Below are 20,833 nucleotides of genomic sequence, written 5' to 3' on the forward strand. Positions count from 1 at the left end.
TGATCCATTAAAGTTACACTAAAATGTTAACCAGATTGAACAGGCGTTACAAAGAGCGAACAGCCCGTCTCAACAAAATCGTAATAAAAAAGAAATATTACGCATTCTCATACGCACTAAGTACTTATTCTACTCAAAATTCTTTCATGGAGTGAGTCTTCATGGGAGTCCACCTGTATCTAGGCAACAATGTCACACGACTGTCCACAAATAGCATATAGGGGTTCTTGTTTACTGCGCATGCGCAGTGTGTTGTAGGCGAAACTTATACAATAAGGAAACTCCAGATTTTTTCCGTATCTGTACATACTCGTAGATCTGTGTTTGTAACAACTGGTGTTGCCTAAACTCCAAAAGACACATACTATTTTGTAGTCGTTAAAATCTACATATTTCCACACATTCGAATATACAAGCTATAAAAAAATCGGTATAAATTAATTTTAAGAATTAAGAGAATTGCCCATTCAAGACGTTATGGACAAGCAATAACTTAACTTGAATATTTCTCAAATCAAAAGCCTTGTATTCCTAGAGGTAAATAATCTTAAACCCTCACTTCCCTGCTACTGCACTGTGGACCAGGAATATTGCTGGAGTAATAGTTCATGTTATTTCTATTATTTTACCTAGACTGCACTCCATTTCTGAAATCTGTGGAGTAAATCGACGCATTTGGGAGGAGCCTACGACAAACAAATGGGCGGAGTCTATCAGTGCAGGAGTATATTGCGAGCTGCATCGGCTCACAGTCGCTATGGGGTAAGATGCGCATGACAGAAGGTGATAGGTAGAGGTGGCATTTTAGACTCTCGTCTTCAATCAATGTTTTCCCCCAGAGCGGTCATTGGACTGGCCCCCTCCACTCACCACTTGCGCAAAGGACTTGTTTCGGTTCCTATACTCTACAGATTCCAGAAACGGAGTACAGTACAGAAGATGAAAGCCACAAGGTCTAAACCTGTTGGTGAAACGTTTATTCCATTAATTCCGTTGAGTATCCCATCTTTGTCTGGTATTCTGATGTAACCTGATGCTCGAATGGGTTAGTTATAGGGTCCCACTCCATGGGCTGCATGTCATTCTCTGCGTCGATGTCTTCCAAATGCATGGGCTCCTGTTATTCCTACAAAATTTCGAAAATGTGGAATAATAGATGGTAAAATTATAATCGACGATGGAGTAGTTTTAAGGGCAATAAATTTCGTAATTTTGGCTCTCTTTAGAACAAAAATAAAGTGGAGTGTCCCATGTTGTACACTGACGCAATTAAATTAGTCTTATTCCTGAATGGGTGGATTCTAGCTATTAAAGATTTAAAGTTCACTTTCTATGAAAATTATCTCTGTCGCAAGGTAGATGTCTCTGTAGACCTACAATACTTACTTACTTACTGGTTTTTAAGGAACCCGGAGGTTCAATTCCGCCCTCACATAAGCCCGCCATTGGTCCCTATCCTGAGCAAGATTAATCCAGCCTCTATCATCACATCCCACCTGCCTCAAATCCATTTTAATATTATCCTCCCATCTACATCTCGGGCTCCCCAGAGGTCTTTTTCCCTCTGGCCTCCCAACTAACACTCTATATGCATTTCTGAATTCGCCCATACGTGCTACATGCCCTGCCCATCTTAAACGTCTGGATTTAATGTTCCTAATTATATCAGGTGAAGAATGCAATGCGTGCAGTTCTGTGTTGTGTAACTTTCTCCATTCTCCTGAAACTTCATCCCTCTTAGCCCTAGATATTTTCCTAAGCACCTTATTCTCAAACATCCTTAACCTATGTTCCTCTCTCAAAGTGAGTGTCCAAGTTTCACAACCATACAGAACAACCGGTAATATAACTGTTTTATAAATCCTAACTTTAAGATTCTTTCACAACAGACTGGATGATAAAAGCTTTTCAACCGAATAATAACAGGCATTTCACATATTTATTCTGTGTTTAATTTCCTCCCGAGTATCATTTATATTTGTTACTGTTGCTCCCAGGTATTTGAATTTTTCCACCTCTTCAAAGGATAAATTTCCAATTTGTATATTTCCATTTCGTACAATATTCTCGTCACGAGACATAATCATATAACTTACTTTGTCTTTTCGGGATTTACGTCCAAACCTATCTCTTTACTTGCTTCAAGTAAAATTCCCGTGTTTTCCCTAATCGTTTGTGGATTTTCTCCTAACATATTCACGTCATCCGCATAGACAAGCAGCTGATGTAATCCGTTCAATTCCAAACCCTCTCTGTTATCCTGGACTTTCCTATTGGCATACTCTATAGCAAAGTTAAAAAGTAAAGGTGATAGTGCATATCCTTGCTTCAGCCCATAGTGAATTGGAAACGCATCTGACAGAATCTGACCTATACGGACTCTGCTGTACGTTTCACTGAGACATATTTTAATTAATCGAACTAGTTTCTTGGGAATACCGAATTCAATAAGAATATCATATAAAACTTCTCTCTTAACCGAGTCATATGCCTTTTTGAAATCTATGATGCACTGTACCCTTATACTCCCATTTTTCTCCATTATCTGTCGAATACAAAATATCTTATCAATAGTTGATCTATTACGCCTAAAACCACACTGATGATCACCAATAATTTCATCTACATATGGAGTTAATCTTCTCAAAAGAATATTGGACAAAATTTTGTACGACGTCAACAAAAGTGATATTCCTCGAAAGTTATTACAGCTAGTCTTGTCCCCCTGATAGGTACGATTATGGACTCCTTCCATTGTTCTGGTACAATTTCCTTTTCCCAAATAGCAAGTACAAGCTTATAAATTTCGTTACATAATGCGCCTCCACCCTCTTGTATTAATTCTGCTGGAATTTTATCGATACCTGGCATCAGTTCTCAATGAGCAATCAGCCGAGCAAGACGTGATTGACCGCGAGCCCGCTAACGTAGCAAAGTTCAGTAGTAGACGGAAGCCGTTTTATAGTGAATAACAAGTGAGGTGAAGGATCTGTGGAGTATGGATACCTTAAGTCTAAAGGCGACCATCGTTAGCATTAACAGCAAACTGGAAGATCTTCAAAAGGAAAATAGTCTATTAAAAAAGAAGGTAAAATATTTAGAAGAAGAGAAAAGAAGGAACAATCTGATCTTCTTTGGTGTTGAAAAGCAAGTGCAAGAACAGTCTTGGGACACGTATGAAGTGATAGTGAACGTGTGTTGGGAGTGGTTAGGTATTGACATAGGAAATGGAGAAGTGAAAGAAGTGTATAGAATGGGTCATGGGGAAAATAGGCCCATCTTGGTCAAACTGGCAAACAGGATGATTAAAGAGAAGATCATGTATAGTAAGAAATCATTGAAAGACTCGAGCATTATTATAGATGAAGATTTTGAATACGAGATGAGGTGTAGAAGGAGTGTCTTAGTGCCATTTATGAAAGCAGCTAGACAAAATGGACATTACGCTAAATTAATCAAGGATAAATTGAAAATTAATGGAGAGTTATTCGATGTCGAATTTTGTTTAGAAAACTTAAATGCACCGTCAAATGAAGAGAACATTGATGAAAGAAAAAGATTAGAGATAAAGGAGAAAGTAAGAGAAATTGTAAATAATAGCGGAATGAATAGAAAAGGTAAAGTTGCGGAAGGCAAGAGGGCAGCGACACAGGAGATTGCGATAGAAGGATGTCGGAGAAAATCAGCATTATCATCAGATTCCATTCAGGCGATGAACTCAAAGGCAGCGGCTGCATCATCAAGTAGACGAGCAGGAATGACGTCAGCCCAAGGCCAAGTCGGCAAAACTAGCAAAGCATCAAACAGCAACAGAGTTGGAGACCTTGGAGTTAGAAGGCAGAAGGGGGGAGAGAAGAATGCTGAACCATCGAAAGAAGAGAGCAGTGATCGAGGAAATGAAATAAGTGCGGGGAATAGAAGGGGAAATATTGAGAGTGCAAATCGTACTAGGAGTGCGAAACGAGGGGACAATAGAGAAGAAAAAACTGTTTATAATCTCAGAAAGTGATGTATTAGTGGGTTCAAATAATAGCTGGTGTAAGTTATGTAATGGATAATTCAAATTGAACTGCGACATTTTTTCAGGGTTATTGAATAATAGTTTTGTTCTAATACGGTTATAAATAAAGTGTAACAAATGTGCTAGGCTGCGAGCGCGAATGTGTAGTATAAGAAGTGCTTAGTCAGTGTATTTAATAATAGGGTGAATTTTTAGGGAAATAGTCAACGAGGGTTAGGGTTCTATATTAAATACGTAAGGTTAAATATATTATGTTATTTACAAGACGGCAGTATTTAGTTAGTTATGAGAAAAGGGGAATGAAGTTGAATGTAGGAACAGGATAAGAAATTAATATTAAGTGAAAGTGAAAGGAACATGGACAGGCTTCAAGGGTCACATCACGGCTTTGTTAAAATTGTAAATAGTGTAAGTAAGGAAATGCTGGCCCGAATACAGAAATGTGAAGGGCCAGCAGGACCGAGTATATTGAGAAATATACCATATACCATATACCATATCGATACCTGGAGACTTATAATTTTTCAGATTTTTTATCGAAATTTCGACTTCAGAAAGTGTGGGTTCGGGTATAAATGGCTCAGCAGTTTGTATTTCAATTTCGTCCTGATCATTTGTACTTTGCCTATGTATATTTCGTAGTTGCCCAAAATAGTTTTTCTATCTGTTCAGGATTGAATGAGAGTTTCATCCTTGATCACGTTTATCCTTGCCAGTACCAAATCTCAAAACCTTATTCCTTTGCTGTGGTCGTGCCAGAGAATCAGTCCCATTCTGAGGCTTATTTGAAGGTTTCGTAACAAGCTGCTTTTTACGGTGATGGGTTGTTAGCCCTTCGCCCAACCCCCCCGCTGGAGGACCACCCCTCATCGGCTGTCCGCTTATTCAATATATTCACAACTAACCTCCATATCTGGAGGCCGTCTCCTCGATCCACAACCTGAGAACGCGCCATGCCGGTAGACCTACAATACTGCAAGAAACTTGGATGATCTAATCAGTGAATTACATGTAGATCCCTGGAATTGTTTCGAAAATTCTGAAAGACTTGTAAATGCCGCCTAAAAAATTTTCGGAATGCTTGGAATGTAATTTAACACAGCTAGTGATAACCGGCGTAGATGGAGTAGGGAAAGGGACACAAGTGTTGGGGATGTGAGTTTGATTATACTTCGGTTAATTGATTATATGTGCATATATTTTTTCTTTCCATGCTCTGGGGGACAGTGCCGAAAATGCAGTACACAGTGCAGCTTTCCACATTCGACCGTGGAAACACAAAATTTATGAACTTTTTTTTTCCGGCAGCTTATAAGTCTGTTATATAACGAGGTCACTCAGCGTCGAATGAATTGGTGGAATGGAGATGATATTGTTATGCGACCGTCAACTTAGGTCGGATGACTTGCTGAACGGATGATTACTGCGTTCGACTGCCGCTCACACTTAGGCTTATCAGGATTTCTGACATCACCATTACACGTATAATGTAAAAGAAACTATTTTACTGAAAGAGCTGGGACTCTCAGGATATCATAGGAAAACTACATGATTACTGAACTCAGGTTCTAGACTGAATTAGTTATGAATGAAACTATGCTCGATTTATTAAATATATACAAATATACATAACAAGTTACTTACAATAGTATATCTCTTGTCTCTGCCGACGCCATTACGACTTGGTCCTCGATCCCTGCCCGACCGTGTCACCATCCGACTGTATCCTCTCACCATCACTTTTTATGTTCTCTTATCGGTCTCCCGAACGGGGTACCACCCACGCTATCGGACAGGTGAGATAGGCTTTAACCCCTTTTGATTATTCGTGCTTGAAGATGTCGTCTTAATCAAACCTCTGTTACAAATAATTCGATTGATTGCAATACAGTGATAAGTCGCTTTAATGAGATTACGCGTAAGAAAAGAAATCGAACAATGCGTGATTTAATTTAACCAATTAAAATGCATGCTTTGTTCCACTGGACCATTGCGAATAGTCCAGCAGTAATTCGTGGCGTAAGAATACATTTATCGTAGGCAGTGATTTACCGCTCGCGCGACAAAACTCTTTAACGCTGGCTAAGCATCTATTTACTTCACAAGCTGGAATTGTATTACATTTCTGCTAAAGACCATGTATTCCGCTGACACTGTTCCTGGACTGTTTCAGATTTGACACCCCACAGGAAATCATGCTACAGGGCGTTCTTATGCCCTGAGGCATAACAATGCCCAGGGGCGTATTTTGCGGGCTACCGGGGCTACCGGCGGTAGCCCAAGGAAATTACAAAAGAAAAAGTTTATAATATAACATAATGTAATAATTTTGTATTATTAGTTTTACCATAGTAATTAAAATTAAAGTAATTGTTAGATATATTTTGTGTAATAATAGGGTCAGCGGTAGCCCAAACCCTTTAACCAGTATACGCCACTGAATGCCCCTTCATTTCAAAAAGACGATGCCTCAATGGCACGTGCTTTTTCATTGAACTTGTTGTCTGGCCTAGTGATTGTGGATTAGATTCTGGAATACATTCACACACACAAGCAACAGAGAGAGTTTACAGAGAGTGTCATATATAGAGGCATAACGAGATATGATTACCTATCTATCGAATTAATATTGTATTTAGAATTAATATTATATATTATTAATCTGTATTATGTTCATGGAACAAGCTGAGTCTAGTTGTATCAATATCACGAGGAAATGAAGTCGCCCGCATGAGTAGTCTGTAGTGCACGTGTATAAACAATCTTAAATCACGCGCAGAGGGCCACAATAACATTAACTCTCTCATCACAAGTAAGATGGTCAGAGTAAGCAGCACTCATGTGATAAACTTAAAAGATGTTATCCATACATGCCTACTATTGGCTATTCATGACCTCATGGTTAAAAATACATCTACCCCTAATTGGATGCTAATGACCTCATGGGGAGGTAATGACCATATGGTTCTGAATCTAATTGGCTGCCGATGACCTCATAGGGTGGAGTTTTTCATTTCCTCGGATAATATAAGCATGGAATTCATTACCAGAGGGGCCTTTTGCTACTGGGAGCTCTACAGTTGAGCTCAGTATTTGCATTTTGTATATATTATAATAAATATACTCAACAATTTCTTCGAGTCATCATTTCAGGACTTAGGTTCCGAACGAACCCTAACATTTACAGTTTATGTGACTACACCACATAAACCATCTTGGTGGCAGCGACGGTGTGAAGATGATCGACATATTAACAACTAATTCATCGTAGAGGATATTCTTTTCAACACTTTGCTGTTTTCATCGATCCTGGTTGTTCCATGACGAAGAAGTTACAACAGCCCTAGCTGCGAGCCGGTTGTTCCTGCTTCAGCTCTTCCTCTTTGGGGTGTCCGTCACTCATCAAGGTTTCCGGCACTTCCAGCCGTTGGCGACCCGCGTAGCAGCCTCACTGGACGACTGCCCTGACAACCGAAGTCCAAGGATCCACGTTCGATGGGAGCGCGCCTTCGTTCAACAGTCACTAGTTACTGGGTGAGTTTTGTCTACTAGTTCCGAGGAACGTCGTCAATCCTTTATATATCTTCCTAAGATTATAGTATATTTCACAGAATACAAAGGGCCCGTTGGATCTACAACAATGGCAGAACCAAATAATTTGATACCTGAAAATGAAGAACGCATAGCACTTCTAGAAGAACAAATAGCAACTTTGTTAAGACAACGTCAAGTAACAAATGAATTCTCTATTACTGCGGCACCTAAATTATTTGAGAAAGGTTTCTCAGGCGAACCTTCTACCTTAATTGAATTTATTGACAATGTAGAGGCAGCAGAATCACTTGTTCATGTTGATCAAAAACCTATTTTAGTAAAATACATTTTGGCCAAAATCACTGGTAATGCTAAACGTACTTTGAACATTCGTCCATCCACTATAACGTCTTGGGCTGAAATAAAAGAGAAACTTGAAACTCATTTTTCTGTTCAAAGAACTTTTGCTTACTATACTACTCAATTGTGTCAAGTGAAACAAAAACCCAATGAAAGCATAACTCAATGGGGGGCTAGAGTGGAACAGTTGATTCAAGCCACAATTGATAGTACTGCCCGTTTTACAACAGAGTGGAGTAATGCAGAGAAACAAGGAGGACAGAATATTATTATTAAACTAGGTAGAAATGTATTCATAAATGGAATTTTGCATGATGCAGTAAGAGAAGCAGTTAAAATGGTATCGGAGAAAATGTCATTGAAAGAGGTAATAGATAGAGCAGTCATTGAGGATTGTGACCGTAGGTCTAACGTAAAAATACAGGATAAGGGCATGAATGCCGTACAGAAACGTTTCCCACAGAACATTCAAGGAAATAGGATTAAAAGAGAAAATGTTCACATGGTGGACACAAAGGGGTGTTATAAATGCAATAAGATAGGACATTTCGCGAGGGAATGTTCTACACCAGTATGTGACTATTGCAAACGCATAGGGCACAATACAAGGGATTGTAGATTAAATAGGGGTGGTCTACGAGGAAACCGAGGATCTTCCAGGGGAAGTAACTCAAGTCAGGGAAACTAGATGTCGACACACCTGAGCAGTCGAGGCTGTGTTGTTGTACTACGCAAGACTGTCAACAACAGCACGAATTTCTAATAAAGTTAGAAAATAAGGACATAAAGGGGATATGCACTGCATTAATTGATACAGGCTCTGGTCTTTCATTCATACTAGCTGACAAAGTACATTCACATATTTCAATTAACGTTGAACCCATGGAAGTGAAGGGGATTACGGGTAAAACTATGAATATAAAAGGATGGGTTGGTATGGAAATAGCGGGAGTTAAGACAAAATTATATGTTATACCAAAATTACCAAATTCAAACATTCATATGATATTAGGTAGAGATTGGATAAGGCAATCCAATAATGAAAGAATTCCACAAACATACCTAATACCCAAAATGAGTGAAACTATTATCGCATTTCCTACCCAAGAAATAGGAGACAGATATTGTCCTAAACAACAACTTAATGACAAAGTGTATGTCGCGGAAGGTATAGTATCTTGCACGGATAATACATTTATGGTCTCTGTAATTAACTTGTCAGAAAGTGAAGAAACCATAACGGAAGTCCCAGTATTAGAGAAATTATTGTGCAATACTCATCTTAAACCGCTATATGGAACCGACCGACTAAAACATTTACAGCAAACTATCAGACTAGCACACGTGAAAGAAGGGAAAGAGGAACTATTATCTTTATGTCAAGAATATAATGATATATTCAGATTGCCAGGAGATAGACTAACCGAAGTAAAAGGTTTGGCACATACTATTCCAACTCCTCATATTAATCCGCATAAACCTCTGACATTAAAGAATTATAGGTTACCAAAAGCCCATCAGGATGAAGTACAAAAACAAGTAGAAATTATGTTAGAACAGGACATAATCAAACCAAGTCAAAGTCCATGGAATTTTCCACTGTTAGTAGTACCGAAGAAAATAGATGCGTCGGGGAAAAGAAAATGGCGTATCTGTGTTGACTTTAGACAATTAAATAACGAGACGATAGGGGATAGTTTCCCACTGCCAAATATTCAAGATATTTTAGATAAATTAGGAAGGGCACGATACTTTTCTGCCTTAGACTGTGCCAGTGGATATTGGCAAATTCCTTTAGCAGAGGAAGATCAGTGCAAAACAGCATTTAGTACAATTAGCGGACACTTTGAATTTAAGAGAATGCCGTTTGGATTAAAATCGGCTCCAGCCACATTCCAACGCTTCATGAATACTATTCTCTCACACATGATAGGGACACGTTGTTTTGTTTATGTAGATGATTTAATAATAGCTGGAGAAACATTAGGGGAACATCATACACGATTGCAATCTGTGTTTGACCTATTCCGACAGTATCAAGTTCAGATAGAGCCAGACAAATGCGAATTTCTGAAAGAAGAATTAAAATATTTGGGACATATTATAACCAAGGAAGGGATTAGCCCTGATAATGATAAAGTAAAAGTAATTCAAGAATTCCCTACACCCAAGAATGCTAAAGATGTAAAGTCGTTTTTAGGACTAGCTGGATATTATCGAAAATTTATAGTGAATTTTAGTAAAATTTCCAAATCTTTAAATGATCTGTTAAAGAAAGGTAAATCATGGCAATGGTCTGAAGAAGAAGAGAAGAGTTTTCAAAGACTGAAACTAGCACTATCGGAAGCTCCCGTTCTTCAATTTCCTGATTTTACAAAACCATTTGTATTAACTACGGATGCTAGTAACGTGGCAATAGGAGCTATCTTAAGTCAAGAAATAATTGGAAAAGATAAACCGATAGCTTATGCATCTAGGACCTTGAATGGAGCAGAATTAAATTATAGCACAACAGATAAAGAGTTATTAGCCATAATATGGGCTTGTAAACATTTTCGACCATATTTGTTAGGGACTAAATTTACATTAGTAACCGATCATCAGCCCTTAAAATGGATGATGAACATAAAAGATCCAGGTTCAAGAACATTACGATGGAGGCTTTTGTTAGAGGAATATGACTTTGAAGTCATTCACAAAGCAGGAAAGAGAAATGTGAATGCCGATTGTTTGAGTAGAATAACTTTCAATGTAGACGTAGAAAGGAAAACTTTGGAAATGGATGAGGACAGAAAATACAGAATAATGAAAGAACTTCACGAATGTCCTATTGGTGGTCATCAAGGAGTGCAAAGGACTTATGAACGAATTAAGTTATATTGTAGTTGGCCTGATATGTTAAAAGACATTACTAACTATATTAGAAACTGTAAAACATGTCAAGTAAATAAAACACAACAGGTTATTCCTAAGGCACCAATGCAAATAACGGACACTCCAGAAAACGTTTGGGATAAAATAGCACTAGATATTGTGGGTCCTTTAACACAATCACTGGACGGTAATAAATATATATTAACATGTCAGGACATGTTAAGTAAATATATTATAGCAGTACCTATGATAGACATGACAGTAGAATCTGTAACTCAAGCTTTTGTAAATAATATAATTTTACAATTTGGAATATGTCATGTAATTTTAACAGACCAAGGAAGCCAGTTCATGAGTAAGGTATTTCATGAAATATGTAAAATTCTTAAGATTGACAAAATTCATACCAGTGCATATCACCCTGAGTCAAATGGAAGTCTCGAAAGAGCTCACAAGGTGTTGGTCGAATATTTAAGATGTTATTGTACTAAGAAACAGGATGAATGGGACAAGTGGTTGCCATTCGCAGTATTTACTTACAATACTACGCCCCATAGTAGTACGAAATATACCCCCTATGAAGTAATGTACGGAAGGATAGCAAATATCCCAGGGAAGTTACAGAAAAAGGCAGGGATTCTGTATAACTATGATGATTTTGTTGCAACGTTTAAACAGAGAATGAGAATAACATGGCAAGAAGCCAGAGAGTTATTAATCCAGAGTAAGGAACATAGAGTTCAAGAATTCAATGGGAAACAAAAGGAAATAAAGATAAAAGTAGGCATGAAGGTCTACGTTAGGAAAGAAAACAGGAAAAAATTGGATTCTTTGTGGGAGGGACCATACGAAGTAATGGGTTTAGAAGGAGTAAACGTGGAACTGTGTAAAATAGGTGGAACAGGTCGTAAGAGGTCTATAGTGCATATTAACAGAGTAAAAATATGTAAAGAGTAAGATAATGGGACCATATGAAGTAAGGGGTTTACAAGGAGTAAACGTGGAACAGTGTAAAATAGGTGGAACAGGTCATAAGAGGTCTATAGTACATATTAACAGAGTAACAATATGTAAAGAATAAGACAATGTTGTTTTGTTTGTTGCAGAGCATCATGCGGATGACTCTCTATATAGCAATGATTCTAGGATACATAGGAGTAAGTGAAGGCATTAGAATACAGAATGACGAAATTTCAGGACAAACAGGTTTATATTTTAATCATGTAAATGATGTGTGGTTTACGCCATACTCTTGGGACGTAATCACGTACGTAGATTTAAAACCTGTGCAACATTTGTATGACACATTGCAAAAGGGCATTACAAGATTAGAACAAGAATGTAAAGCCATAAAGGATTTTACATGGTTTCATAAAACCGATTGTGAGCAAGGGTTGACTGACATAAGATCAAGAAAGTTTGGTGTCCAACAATTAAAAGTCACTCTAGATGAAATTATTGGTCCTAACCAGCAGAGACGCAAAAGATCAATGTTAGGTTTTGTAGGAGAAATATTTCGTATTTTATTTGGAACCGCAACAGAAGCTGAAATTGAAACCTCTAAAAGGAAAATGGATCAAATGCAGGCGGAACAATTAAAGTTTTTGCAATTAAGCGCAGATCAATTAACAATACTGAAGTCTAGTTTGATCAGTATCAACGAAACAGTCACGGAAGTAACGTTAAATGAAAAAGAAATAATAAAGAATTTTGAGACAGTTACTAATGCATGGGGAGAGAAATGGAAAGAAACATTACATGATAATGACGTGATAACCAAAATTAATTTGATAATTAAACATATAGAATTAGGATATCATGATTGCTTTGAGTATTACACATTGCTAATAACAATGGTAGTAAATGGAAGACAAGGAATCATTCAACCGCAGGTAATACCTTACGTAAAAATTAAGAATCTTTTGGCTAATGCAGTTCCCCCTGAATTGCAATTACCACCTTTTTCAAACGATCAGGTTGACCAAATTCTAACTGCAACAATTTTCAAATCTTCTACGTCGTTAGTTTATAGGGTAAAGGTACCACTTGTGCAAAGAGAAAAATTCAGTCTATATGATATGATTCCATTTCCAATAAAATTACCGAATAATAAAACTTCAAAATTTATTCAACCTCACACGGAATACATAGCTACAAACGCTATGAAGACAAAATATGCTTATTTAAATCAACGACAAATTGATCAATGTAAGAAGGCAGGACTAAAATATTTAGTATGCATTGAAAATATACCCATAAATTTATTCAATACACAAGACTGTATGACAGGGCTCATACATCCCTCAACTCAAGTTTATCCTGAAGAATGTATAAATCTAGAACAATACATGATGTTAAGCGAAACCATTTGGATTCCTTTGGCACCAAGTAATGAATGGTTGTATGTAACCTCACAAGTAGATGATATAACTTTTGTGTGTGACGATGAAGTGAAGGAAAAAGTGAAATTGTATAAGAGAGGTAAATTGGTACTTCCCATACAGTGTAAAGGAATAACGTCAGTTGGAATGATATTTCCAATAAAACATGAAGTAATGAACCACTCAACAACAGACATTATTCCTCTTGTACCAATGGATATAGATTGTTGTCTCACTAAAATGGAAGAAGAGGTTATTCCAAAAATAAAAATGTCACTTCCTTATCCAAATATCCTTTCATCAACCTCAGACTTTAAGTACATGGGAATAAGAATAGATGACATTCAACAACAAATTAAAAAGGAGGAAGATAAAATAGAATATCAATCATTCTGGTATTCATACTCTACTTGGTTTTACTGTAGTACTGTGTTTGGAATTAGTATTGCATTATGCTTGTGTTGTTGTTGTTGTTCTAATTGTCGTAAATGTGGGTTATGGTTATTCAGATATTGTAATTGGCAAGATGCAATTAGGGACTGTAAGAAAGGTTGTTCATCATGCTGCAGGCCTATTATAATTAAAAATCAACAGTATGGACAAAAGACTACTGTTTGTCAAAATGATTCATATACTAGTTCGGAAGATGAACATGAAAATATAAAATTAGAACTAATACCAAAATAAAAAAGACAAGACCCTCTAATAAAGCAACCAATTCGAAACGAAGAAGTATCAGAAATGTTAGAACAGATTAAAGCTCAATCATTAGAATCACTATCATCAAACACTCAGTCACGTAGGATGACAAAATCACTTCAAGATCCAATTCACTGGACAAAAAGAAAAGTTTAACTTCACAAAGATTGTAAAACTTTTAATAAGGAGGGGCGTGTCATATATAGAGGCATAACGAGATATGATTACCTATCTATCGAATTAATATTGTATTTAGAATTAATATTATATATTATTAATCTGTATTATGTTCATGGAACAAGCTGAGTCTAGTTGTATCAATATCACGAGGAAATGAAGTCGCCCGCATGAGTAGTCTGTAGTGCACGTGTATAAACAATCTTAAATCACGCGCAGAGGGCCACAATAACATTAACTCTCTCATCACAAGTAAGATGGTCAGAGTAAGCAGCACTCATGTGATAAACTTAAAAGATGTTATCCATACATGCCTACTATTGGCTATTCATGACCTCATGGTTAAAAATACATCTACCCCTAATTGGATGCTAATGACCTCATGGGGAGGTAATGACCATATGGTTCTGAATCTAATTGGCTGCCGATGACCTCATAGGGTGGAGTTTTTCATTTCCTCGGATAATATAAGCATGGAATTCATTACCAGAGGGGCCTTTTGCTACTGGGAGCTCTACAGTTGAGCTCAGTATTTGTATTTTGTATATATTATAATAAATATACTCAACAATTTCTTCGAGTCATCATTTCAGGACTTAGGTTCCGAACGAACCCTAACATTTACAGTTTATGTGACTACACCACAAGAGTTAATCTCGTGTCAGGGACTCTTTCTGCTCAGAAAGGCTTAAGGGGTATTTATTCCCTCGCCATTGGCTTTCACATGCACATCATGTATACTATGAATCTGGTGGTCGCTGAATTACATAGGCAGAGCGGAATCATTAATAACGTTCATTTAATGTATTCTAATTGGTTTTGGATTTTCCGTGTTAAACTTTGAGATACTGTATTCTATGATTTTGTGTTGGTTCGGTTCGTTGCATGGCGCCAGCTATAACACTTATCAACTCTAGGTACAATAATAGATTTTGGATACTTCTTTTTCGTTACAATAAAATTTTACAATATGGGATATTATTAAGATAACATTATTTCTCTCTCTCTCACACTCATTCACTTTTATTTTTTCTGGCCCCGATATATATTCTTTTCTTCTCATGCATACCTCACACACACACACACACACACACACACACACACACACACACACACACACACACACACACACACACACACACACACACACACACACACACACACACACACACACACACACACTTCACTCCATTCTTAAGCTAAAATGTTTATCCTAAAAGCATTCAAGTATTAACTCTGTTTTTTGTGTTGGATCCCTTTTCGTACATACAATATTCTCCTTCTGCTGACACATGCGGTTGAATCCCATGCTAGGCGCTGATAGTGTTCCAGCTGGCAAGTGACGTCACCTAACCTTCGTGGCTCCCGTTGCTTACGCTGCTGTTCATGTTACACCACCGGCATCCGGCAGTACGTCTTGCATTCTCGAAGCCTAGAGTACATACAGTACATAAGTTCGAGTAGCACAATGATTAAATTAAGATAATCATTTACTCAACCACGAAAGAGTTTTAGTTATGAATGTCTAACTTCAATTTTCACATCAACTGTCTTTTCTTTAAATCATCACTTGAGATACGTTTGGATTTGAATATTTACACATATATATTAACCTTCAAGACAATAATATCCTTATGTTAAATTGATCCTAAGCTTAGAAACATATTATGTCATTGTTCAAAATGTTTCGAAATCTATATACATATTACATAACAGTTAACTCGATGAACAGAATTATTTATGATACAGTTATTTTAAGTTACAAAAGTAGAAGTAAATTTTACAAGTCCCATTTTGAACTTGGCATCTCCAGGCGAGCTTCATGCCCAACTTAACATTATACAATATACTTAGGGTTTTTCTTGGAATGGACGATATCACGTCGAAGGTCATTCAGATCCGATGACACAGGCTTCCTCAGTTTACTCTGGCTAGAATTGCGGCTGAGTAGCTGAAAATATTGTTACATCCGGGGAACAGAGAGTATAATTCTCGTCCCCATATTTTATTAGATCACTTTTTTTTGCGACAACAATTAGATAATCTGTAATCCAATAGGTTAGTAAATATTTCTAGTTCGCAATCCGTAGCGAGGTGAAGTTGGTTGGCTCCTCTGTTCGGCTGTTTCATTACTCACACTGGGAGCATTAAATGAATTATGAGGAGAGTCGAACTCATGGTCTGGTTCAGCAGAATTGTGTGCCTGGGGAGGATCATCTGATCTCACTTTCCACGAGGCGAGAGGGATTTCGTCCTCGGACTCAAAATCTTCATCTCTTCCTACTCTTTCTCTTAATTCGCTTAGCGGTATCTCATTTTCCGATGCCCACGCGTTTTCTTTCGCCGTTCCTGACATTTCACTGATTATTCCTTCACCTTGGGGTTCTCTGTTCGATTCCATTCCCAGGGGTCCTTCATCATTCTCCCAATAGTGCGTATACATACTTTCCGTATTATTTTTGGTAGGATGAATGTCGTCAACCTGACATCGGCACAACTTTAATCTATTTACACGAACTACTTGTGTTCTACCGTCTCCGTAGCGAATGCGGTAATTGACTTCATTTAGTATTTCTACTATCTCAACTGGGCTTGTCCATGGTTTAGCTAATTTCTTCGTTACTTCCTTTTTCAACACTGTGCTTTGTATGAATACTTTGTCTCCTAGCTCAGATGTTTGAAGTTTCACATTTCGCCTCGTGTTGTACTGTCTCGCTTGCGTTGTCTTACTTTGCTTTAACCGTTCTCTAACCACTTTGTACGCTGTCTCTAGTTTCCTGGCTTGGCCAACTATAGGGTCGGATTCTATATTTTCTCTTGGAAATTTCGGACTCATATCAACTGGAAATGGCAGAGGCATTTCCTTGCCATACAAGAGAAAGAATGGGGAGTACCCGGTCACCGAGTGGGGTGTAATTCTGTACGCCTTCTGTACTATAGCTATCCACTTATTCCAATCTCTTTGGTCTTAACGCACAAAGTGAAACATCATTGCCGTGAACGTTTGATGACTGCGTTCAACTAGTCCATTCGCCATAGGATGATACGGATTTGTCTGTATTTTCTTTATGTGTAGCAATTTGCAAACTTCCTTGAACAATGTAGATACAAAATTTCTGCCTTGATCAGTTAATACTTGTTTAGGGGTTCCATGACTAGCAACTATTTTTGTGACAAATTCCCTAGCTACAGTTTCCGCAGATTGGTCAGGTATCGGAATAGCTTCACTCCACTTCGTGAAGGCAACCATGAAAATCAATAGATAGACGTTTCCGGAAGTGGTCTTTGGAAATGGACCAAGGATGTTCATGCTAACTAATTCAAAGGTTTCACCACTTCACCGAACTCCTGAAGAGGGCTACAGGATGTTTTCCTGTTTTTCTTTCCCAACATGACATGCAATTTGCAACATAATTTTCCACGTCTGATCTCATATCTAGCCAATAGAAACTTCGACTTAATAAGTCATAGGTCCACCTTTGACCTTGGTGTGCACCGATTGGTGAATCATGATATATTTTTAGTATAGTCAATCTCAATGGTATAGGTACTACCAAACAAGGTTCACGGTCATTTTGGATTCGAAACAAAATCCCATTGTCATCTAATTTAAACTGATTTGCGTCATTCAACCATTGTGCATATTGCGGTTCGGCAATTGTAGATTTCGAACGGATTGAGATTCCATCTTGTCGATCGTAACAAAGGGCACTTTATGAATTCTAGATAGAGCATCTGCGTTCTGATGTTTTTTTCCTGGTTTGTACTGAATCTGAAAATTAAATTCAGAGAATCTGAGCGTCCATCGGAGCAGTCTCGAACTCGGCTCTTTGAGACTCATTAGCCAACAAAGAGCTGCATGGTCGGTCACTGCGATGAACTTGTGACCGTATAGGTAACATCTAAAGTACTTTGTAGCTCATACAGGGACATCACTTTATTTTTACCAACATTTTTAACATTAACCTGGCTATACTCGGAAACACTGTTGCCCCCTTCCATTACAGGAGTTTGATGTTACTAGTGCAATATGTAAACAAATCATTTTACTAGGTATATGAGGAGAGAAAAGTAGTGTATCCATTTATGTTGTAGGGAAATACGATATATATTTCAGTTTGATCATCACTTTTACGGAATTTATTAAAATACAGTAGAGTAGTAACATTTTTTTTTTAAAAACTCAACTTTTCAGGCGGCTATGTTCGTTATGTAATGTCTACTTTATTTAGCATACTAATTATTGGTGTTAAAATACAATATAGATAGTGCATTTAAATTGAGGGGGACATAAATAAAGGGCTGTAAGTGCACTTAAGTTACTTTTGAGAAAATGGGGTTTAAATATTTAAGCTTTCGTAAAATCGGTGAAATTTTTATTTAAATTTTAATGTGTGATGCGATTAAAATATCCCTTTGCCACTAAAATTTTAGATACTTTAGCTTACACTGGATGCACTTAACTCATGTTATTACAAATGTTCATTCATTCATTCATTCATTCATTCATTCATTCATTCATTTATTTTATTTCATAGATCTTACATGAGCAATGAAGCTTTAAGATGTGGAACATGTCAACATTTTACAATATTACAATTACAATTTTTACAAATTTTTATAGTTTTACAATTTAGTAATTTTCTACAATTTTTACAATTTTGTACAATTTTTTTACATTTTTTTACATTTTGGCGAGATGTAGTGAGATGAGATGAGGTCCGAGGATTCGCCAAAATATTACCCGGCATTTGCCTTTTCGGTGGGGGAAACCTCGGAAAAACCCAACCAGGTAATCAAATCAAAGGGGGTAATCAAATCAAAGGGGTTGATGCCAAGGACTCGCCATAGACCATCCGGCTTCAGTCCCACGGCTGGGGAAAACCTCCGAAGAAACCAAAGTCCAAAGGGGGATCCAACCCAAGCCCGAACGCAGCTCCGGATCAGCAGCCCAGCGAGTCTGTCGACTGAGCAACATCGATGGCTCTACTAAAAGTATACAATACATAGCCAATCAGATTATTAAATTTACAAACGCAAACGATCATTCATAAGTTGAGCTATATTATAATACAAAACAATTTAATTAAATTTAAGGCATAAACAATTCAACCAGTTGTGATATACAGAAATTGATAATACATATCATGCAAACTACTTCAGATTACAAACACAAACAATTTATCAGTAGAGCTATATAGATTACTATTCAATTTAAAGCATATACAATTCATCGGCCAAAACTATACAAATATATACAATACAAAGTAGCATACTTTCATTAAGCTATACAAATTTGTGCAATTAATATCAAGTAGATTAATTCAATTTATAATCATAAACAATTCATCAGTTGAGCTATACATATTACCATTCAATCTACAGTAGGTCTATATACAATTCATCAGTAGAGCTACACAGACTAGTAATCATTTTAAGAACATATACAATTCATCAGCCAAACTATACAAACATATACAATCAAATTAGTTCAATTTACAAACTTATTTTCGTTAAGCTATACAATTCATATGAAGTAGATTAATTCAATTTATAAGCTTAAACAATTCATCAGTTGACCTATACAGTATACTATTCAATTTACAGTACATACAATTCATCAGTTATGCTAAACAAAAAATACAATACATAGTAAACAGATTAAGTCAATATAAAAACATATTTTAGTTGAGCTATATACAATTGTACATGTCATTTAAGTAGAATAATTCAATTCACAAGCATAAACAATTCATCAATTGTGTAGAAGGTATGAGTATGTAGAAATTTGGTTAATTCTTTTCTGAACCTTTTCTCGTTGTTCTTCAAATCTTTAAGATAATTAGGCAGTGCATTGAAGACTGTTATACATGAATAGCGAACTCCTTTTTTAAAACAGCTTAGACTAACAGAGGGTAGATGAAGATCTGATTTATGTCTTGTATTAAAAGGATGAATGTCTTGATTAGTACTGAATTTATCTTGGTTCTTAATATACAGCATCATTAGGGAAAGAATGTATTCACAAGGTAAAGTCAAGATTTCTAAGTTTCGGAAAATATTTTTACATGAGGTCCTTTTATGCACACCGGCCATTATTCTTATAGCTTTCTTTTGTAAAACAAAAACGTGTTTAGCTTCAGACGAGTTACCCCAGAATATTAATCCATATTTCATTACAGAGTGAAAATATGCAAAGTATGACATTTTAAGTAAGTTTATATCACCAATAGTAGATAAGGATCTTAATGCATAACAGGCAGAGCTCAATTTACGAGTAATACATTCTATATGCGTTTTCCAGTTCAAGTGATTATCCAATTCTAATCCAAGAAACTTTGTGCTTGTAGATTCTTTGAGATGAGTTCCATTTAATCGAATACTGTAGGAAACCTGAGCACTATTGTGTGTACTAAATTTGACTGCACTGGTTTTATCAACATTAAGTGCTAGTTTATTTGCATGGAACCATTCATTCATTAGATTCAGCACTGTATTAGAAGTGTTTATAAAATGATCGTATTGTTTGCTTGAAATAATTACACTTGTATCATCTGCAAATAAAATTACATGGGATGAATTGTTTATGGTCAAGGCTAAATCATTAATATAAACTAGAAACAACAATGGACCTAAAATTGACCCCTGCGGAACACCATGTTTAATATTTCTAAATTCTGAATAAGTAACTTTATGGCTATTTGGTACATTTATTTCTACTTTTTGTTTTCTATTTGATAAGTACGATGTAAACCAACCCAACATCTCATCTTTAATGCCATAAAAC

General features: G+C 36.7%; 1 protein-coding gene and 1 long non-coding RNA gene across 2 annotated transcripts in view; one reads left to right on the forward strand and one right to left on the reverse strand.

Moving 5' to 3' along the window:
- Positions 1-2,852: 2,852 nt before the first annotated feature.
- Positions 2,853-20,833, forward strand: part of LOC138695123 (uncharacterized) — a 54,144-nt gene continuing 36,163 nt past the window's right edge. The window contains exon 1 of the mRNA XM_069819542.1: positions 2,853-4,038. Within this exon, the coding sequence (XP_069675643.1) occupies positions 2,999-4,009 (1,011 nt within the window). The 5' untranslated portion in view covers positions 2,853-2,998 and the 3' untranslated portion in view covers positions 4,010-4,038. The remainder of the gene's footprint in view (positions 4,039-20,833) is intronic.
- LOC138695128 (uncharacterized) lies at positions 5,604-15,554 on the reverse strand. The gene is made up of 2 exons (XR_011331072.1): positions 15,317-15,554; positions 5,604-5,806 (listed from the first exon to the last, which is right to left on the reverse strand). It is a non-coding gene; the product is annotated as an uncharacterized lncRNA (long non-coding RNA).

Source organism: Periplaneta americana, chromosome 2 (assembly GCF_040183065.1).
Source record: "Periplaneta americana isolate PAMFEO1 chromosome 2, P.americana_PAMFEO1_priV1, whole genome shotgun sequence".
Classification (NCBI taxonomy): Eukaryota; Metazoa; Arthropoda; class Insecta; order Blattodea; family Blattidae; genus Periplaneta; species Periplaneta americana.